The sequence below is a fragment of the Symsagittifera roscoffensis genome, chromosome 6 (assembly GCF_963678635.1).
Source record: "Symsagittifera roscoffensis chromosome 6, txSymRosc1.1, whole genome shotgun sequence".
Lineage (NCBI taxonomy): Eukaryota > Metazoa > Xenacoelomorpha > Acoela > Convolutidae > Symsagittifera > Symsagittifera roscoffensis.
The window spans coordinates 11,556,037-11,562,802 of record NC_087067.1 but is presented as its reverse complement, the minus strand read 5'-3'; the positions used below and the strand labels follow the sequence as shown (position 1 = coordinate 11,562,802).

Sequence of the window (6,766 nt, the reverse complement as noted above, 5' to 3'; positions counted from 1 at the left end):
GTGTGTGACCTCACCTGGTAGAAATACCCCCCTGAGGTAGTGTAGGAACAGCATGCGCAGGGGGAAGGGGAGTCTCTTGGAGTTGTCTGCCTGGAAGTGTATGTTGAGGATGATCACAGTCAGGATCACAGACAGAGCACACAGTGCCATAGACACCAGGTAGTAGAGACCTACACAGAAACATGAAAAAAAGTTAACATTCTCAACTTGTGACAACTTAATGATTTACGTCTTGTGGGCCGAAAAAGGACATTACCAGGACAAACAGTTTGTTTTGTGAATTGTAAGCGGATTCCGCAACAGGTCAAAAACAGATTTGTCGCGACATTTCTTTGATTTTCTATGCTATTTTGGATTCCAAAAACAAATAGTAAAACACTGTACCGCGCAAAATTACTTCGAATATAGGCGAAATTAAGGAATCCGCAACAGTATTTACGGAATCGGCAATAGTATTTGCGAAACCCAAAACATTTTGTGGAACCCTCAAACCAACAGTTAAAGATAGGAATAGTAAAATTGAATTGTTGCGGAATCCGCAACAGTAAACGGAATCCGCAAATTGTAAGCAGAAGCTAATGATAAAAATATCCGTTGCTTGAGTTTGCTCTGAGTAATTAAATTGTTGATTGTCACTGTAATTGTATTGCCCCGATAATCAAATAAGGAAAAAACTCTTGAAACTCGAAAAATATTGTTTTTAATGACCACATGAGTTTCATTAAGCACCATGCTAATTGAGATTTGCTTCGCGGATTTTCGGAAAGTCTTTTCTTCAATTCTTCAAGTCTATATTTTTCTTTTCTTCGCCTTTTTTCATGCAGTATGTATTTTTCTTTAATGAAGTGTTTGTACTGTTCAACCGTTACCTTCGTGGATGGGAAGTCGATGAAAAAGCAAATTTTTTGGTTCAATTATGCTCACTGGCTATTGCTCCGATTTTTAAGTAAATGCTGAGCAATGTTTTAATCAATCTGTCAAACTTCGGCGATTAAACTCATAGTTTTTAACAAAATAAAAATGGTACTTCTTTAAAAATTTTGACTACCCAAGTTCAAATGATAAAGATACTTTACTTTTGATTGTTTTTTGTTTTGTTTGGAGTGTTTTTTAACTGCTCTGAGTAATTGAATTGTTGATTGTCATCAGTAATTGTATTGCCCTGATTATTGAAATTCAAGTTTTTCAGAAGCTTATCAAACTGAGCTTACCTGTTTTTATTGAGATGCCCGAGAGACAAGAGTTTTCGGCTGGAAAATTAAGAAATGTTTTTTGTTGCAGAATTCCTGAAGCTGTAGCCCAAAAATTCAACATACCTTGCAGGCCAATTTTAAACTTTTCTCCACATGTTTCAGGTAATTGAAATTTCTTGTTCAGGGGTGTAAGGATTTCAGAATAAAATATCACTCAGTTTCAACGATGTGTTTTATGGCGCCTAAGTTTTTGTTAAAAAATTGACCGAACGGTATCCGCATCCAGTTTCAAGCGTTAATAATTGATTATGTTATGATTTTGGTACCAATCCTACTAAGAAATCGATTTTACTCAAATAGTAATCTATTATAATCTCTCTTTTTGAAATCAAACTATGATCAATTTTAATACACTTTAAGCTATTCTAGTCGAGTATTATTCCATAAATTTTTCGACACAATTATAATCGATTATAATCAATTATAATTGCTAATTTTAATCCAAACTTCTGATTCATATGTTGTACACAAAAAACCCACAATAATCGATTATAAGCAATTATAACCCCTTTTGCGTGCCCATTTTGTCTTCGACTTTGCATCTGAACAGCTTATATCGCATGCTTTTCGAAGACGTTGGTTCATGTAAAAACTGAGAAAATTGGCCTAAAAGTATTCAAATCAATTCAAATTCTTAACGTTTTCATTTTATCATTTTTTAGCATGAAGTTGTTTCATGACGAACATTTTAAGTTTTTTAATTCTTAAAATATCAGCATCTTTCTTTAGTTTCAAGATTTATTTGGAAGACTCATTTTTCACCTACCGCGGGAACCTTTCAACTATTATGGAAGGATCTTTATGAAAGTTTTGTTTCGTGGTTAAACTTTGTCTTTAAATGAACCAAAGTGTGTCACGACATCTCAATTTTAGAGATTTTGTTATTGATAGTGAAACAATAACCCAGGGGATATAATTAAAATGTACTTTTGGTGTGAGATACTATAACTGATTATAATCGATTATAAAGCTTTTAATCTGCTGGAAAACATCACGATTACAGTCGAATATAAATCTTTTAAACGCCTGATTTGGGTAATTTAATCAATTAAAATTGTCAAAAATTTGACATAATAATCCGTTATAATCGATAATTTACGCCTAAACTTGGATGCGGGTAAATTAATTCATTTTGGTGATCAGAATAGTATACCAGCAGGCACCACTTTTGGCAATTATATAAAAGTAACTTCATATGAGCTGTGATGTGACGCAGTTAAAATCATTCCAAGCCATATGCCGGTAAACAAAAAACGCCTAATGCATGTCGAATTAAAACATTGAACTTATTAATGCACTCGTGTCGTTAAGAAACAGCTCAAACAATTCTGAAGCCTCAAATAAAAAACACTATTTAAAATTTAAAACACGCAGATGAAAAATAACGGTGAGCATTCTTGCAGCATTAAAAAACAGCATTATAAGACTACTGACACTAAAGATCAAGAAATTTCATTGCAGATATCAGAACTTTGTATCGCTTCGCTGTCACGCAAATGAGTTTTTTGGGACTAGGAGGAAAAAATAGAAAAAAAAATTGTTGTGACAGGGAAATATTTTAGGTCGACCAAATTTATTTTCTGAATTTTTAAAAATTACTAAAAAGACTCTATTTCGACCAAATTTTCTCCCGCCACTGGCGAATTTTGGGAAAAACAGGCGAAATCGGCCATTTTTTTGGCAAGAAAACTTTTTCTCAAAGGATCGCGTTTTTTCGGCGCATGCTCGCCCTCAATATTTGTATATATTGACACCGAGGGCGCTTTTAGAAATATTTTAAAATCGGTCAGCAACAACGGATGTCACAAATTAGCCTCAAAGGGGATCTTTTGGGTCGGTAGAGGATCCCTTAGGAAAAAGCTACCTCCCCATCCTCCCCCCCCCCCCTCAAATCCGCCCCTGCCTTCAACGAAGTAAACCATCTCCTCCATAAAAGGATAATGTGTAAAAAGCTAACTTTCTTCGGGGAAACTTAAGGAGCTAGACTTTAAGATGCAAATTTCAACCTTTGTCCTAAACTATAATTTACTTCTTTGTAACTATACTATATACTTGAAGAGTATTTGGGAAATTTAGTTTTTCAATCGACAACTTATATGAGTTTCTGGTTACAATTCATTCAAAAATAATCAAAATTGATCGGATATTTTTAATTGACTTGCTTCATTTGAAATGAGCAAAAGTTAAGCCATATGAGTCCGATGGAAATCTCCCCAATAAAATGTCATTTCTGAGAAAAAGGTTAATTGATTAATTGGACAAATTAAAATATCGTTTTTCAATTTTCAACGTATTGCCCTATGTCTTTCTCATCCTCCACTAGCGTGACAAGTGGGGGGGGGGGGGGGGGGGGGAGGGGAAGGGGATAATTAAAAAACGCTTCCCTATCAAAAACTTTGTGCACGCCACTGTCACCACGGCCCCAACCCCTCCCCCCCCCCCCCCCCCCCCCACACACACACACACACACGCCCTCCCATGCCACCCAGGGCATATCAAAATACTATTGCAATATTATTGCTTTCCGAATTTTTTGGCAATAAAATATTGTTTTTTTTCACATTTGCAATATAATATTGCAATATATTGCAATACTTCCGAGAAGAAAAATGCAAGACACAATGAATTGGAAACAACTATTGAGAATTATTTTTGTCAACACATTCTTTCACGGTATTAATGTCCCAAAAATTACGATTGTAATGAAGAAAAAGTTGCATTTCCAGATTAGCAGGCAGCATACTTTTCCACAGCTTCTCCCATAGTTAAGAACTACAGGCAATTTGTTTGATTTTTTTTCCAGGCTGGGTAATGGATCAAGCATCGAGCAAGGACCATGTTGGGCCTCGAACCTCCGTCCTTTTGACTGAAGGAGGCAGAAATTTAACCAAATTTCCCGCCGCTGCCCAGAGATTATTAGTCAAGCGAATCCAAGAAACATTGGCTCTTGTTCGTTTTCCCCCTTCTGTGAGATTTTATCAGTAAACTTTCTGTTCAAAGTGTCCAATTGTTACAAAAATTGGCATGCGGACTAATTAGTCTATGACAAACATACTTGGTCCTCAAAATTAACTTTATAAAACCCCTCATTACACCTTAAAATTGATGCTCGTGTGAGGTGGGTTGGGGGGGGGCATATATTCTATCCCTTGCAATCCTCATAAAATATAGCTTGACTGACCTAGAATGGGGAAGCTGTCGGATGATTCTGGGATGAGATCCACGAGGTTGAGTAGATTCACGAACTGAGACAACAAAACTGTGATTCCTAGAGCTATCTTCTCGCCGCTCTCACACGGCAGAATGAAGTTGGCGATCGACACGAAGCTGCAATTCATCAACATCAAACATCAATCAGAGAAAATAGTTTTTTTCCCTGTTACGGAGCCCTTACCCCTCCCCCCGCCTCCGGTCAAGTAAGGAAAAACTATAGCCGGCCTTCCCTCCTCCGAGTGACTTTTCTGTTTTGGGTAGGCGGACTTCTTTAATTTACAGAAGTGTCGTTTTTTAATTTTTCAGTACGAAATAATCAATAATATCAAGAACTGTTCAACAAACTGGTAAGCACCATAATAAATGTATGCAGTATTTTGAAGAATTTTTTGACAGGGACTAAAACGTTCAAATTTTTGTAATCCAGTCGTTAGCCATAAATAACTAAAGAGACATATATAACAGAAGAAAAAGTTCGAAATCTGTGAGAAATAACTTTAAAAACTTCGGCCGTATGAAAAGAAAGAATGGAGAACCTTCTTTAAATCCTCTGCGAATCTTAAAAAAAACAATGAAATGTTTAATTAAGTAAATATTTGGTTTACGATGTCAAAGAGCAGCTATTTAAAAAATTGAGCTTTTTTCAGTCACAAGGTTAATTAACTTCCGAGTAGATTCCTAATACCGAAAAAGTATATTGACAACAAAATGGCAATTACTGCAAAACATACCTAATGAGTACATAAGGTACAATGAGAATGAGGCAATAGTAGAGACTCTTGCGTTGGAATCGGACTCTGAAGCACACAGTTCGGAACACCATGTCGTAGGAGTCGTGAGTCTCGTCTCTAGTGAGGATCCAAGAGTCCAGGAACTCCCACTGTGCATTCTCAGCCGCATACTTCAACTCCATCTTGGTCGAGTTGTCCTGGAGGAGAAATAAACTGACTTAAACTTAAAAAATTAAATCGGGCAGAATCAGAATCACATGCCTCGACAACACGTTTTTTGACCGTAAAACAAAAATTGGGTAAAAGTAAAACGTAGCAACTGCGTCAAAGAGGAAATGAGATAATTTTGAAAAAAATTTACAAACGTTATTAATAATCTTTAAAAAAATCCATTATCATCGGTTATAAACGATTATAATAGGTTTTAAATGATTTAAAAAATATTGGGATCATAATCCATTTTTAATCATTTATAATCGATTATATTTGAAATTTATTGAGACTGCAATTGAAAATCCAATATAATCTATTATTATCCATGAAAATCCAGTGCGGGTAAATATCTACAACCAAATCTTAGGGTCTTCCGACCCTTATTTTTTCTCTGGAAATCCTTGGACAGGCTGTCTAACCTAATATAGATCCTCTTCAATTCGCAGAATCGAAGACTATTAATGTCATTTTTATAATGCAAATTTAGGGAACAATTTATCTTATAAGAAAGTCGGCACATCAAAACACCTGCTTATGATGATATAATAATTGTGACTTGGACACTTTTGGATGCAACTATTGGCCATTTTATCCCCCGTTTCAAAGTTAATAATACTATGGGTTTTTTCTTTCGATCCAAGCTTCACCATTGCAGGTATTAGCTATGAATAGACCAGAAATATATATATATATTCATACCTTTTCTAACTTTTCCAGGGTCGAGATTTGCAGTGTATACCTCGGCTCGACCAAAATTTACTATTTTAAAGCTTCTCGACCCGAGATTGATTACGACTTTATATTTTTTCTAAGCTTTTCTACCTTTTTGACCTCTATCATCTATGTTTTGATGAAGTGCATATTGATCAAGCTCGACACAGGAAATATAATAACATATGATTCATGTTTCGAAGGCAACAATAACATATGATTAAATTATATTATTTTAAAATACCTGAAGCGTTCGATAATTAAATATATGTGCCTTTACCTGTACAATTAAGTTTATCTCTGTAGGCTGGTAGTACCAACTGCCAACTATGATATCACACTCCTGCTGATCGAAGGGAAACTGTTCGCTCTTGATGAAGCACGTAGTTCTGGTAATAGCTGGCATCGACCACCAGATGTTCCCGTCAAAGTACACTTTGATGTCGAAGTTTTCACGCTCCACTGAGATGCTAAAACACACCATTAGACAGTGTTTTGAAGCAGTTACTTCGAGCTCCTGACTGCACAGTGGGTCGTTTTTTTTCATATAAATTTAGGTCGTATTTGAAGTCAACCCTTCATTTTTTCTAAAGTTGACCTCGACGTCAAATGACACTAAATTCGAGTGGCAGCACTCGACAAAAA

At 35.8% G+C, this 6,766-nt stretch overlaps 1 protein-coding gene across 1 annotated transcript in view; it reads right to left on the bottom strand.

The window, feature by feature from the left end:
- LOC134848588 (neuronal acetylcholine receptor subunit alpha-9-like) overlaps positions 1-6,766 on the bottom strand; it is a 34,408-nt gene that overhangs the window by 333 nt on the left and 27,309 nt on the right. The window contains exons 7-10 of the mRNA XM_063866104.1: positions 6,402-6,591; positions 5,198-5,394; positions 4,435-4,580; positions 15-170 (exon numbers count right to left, since the gene is read on the bottom strand). Coding sequence (XP_063722174.1) covers positions 15-170; positions 4,435-4,580; positions 5,198-5,394; positions 6,402-6,591 — 689 coding nt within the window. The remainder of the gene's footprint in view (positions 1-14; positions 171-4,434; positions 4,581-5,197; positions 5,395-6,401; positions 6,592-6,766) is intronic.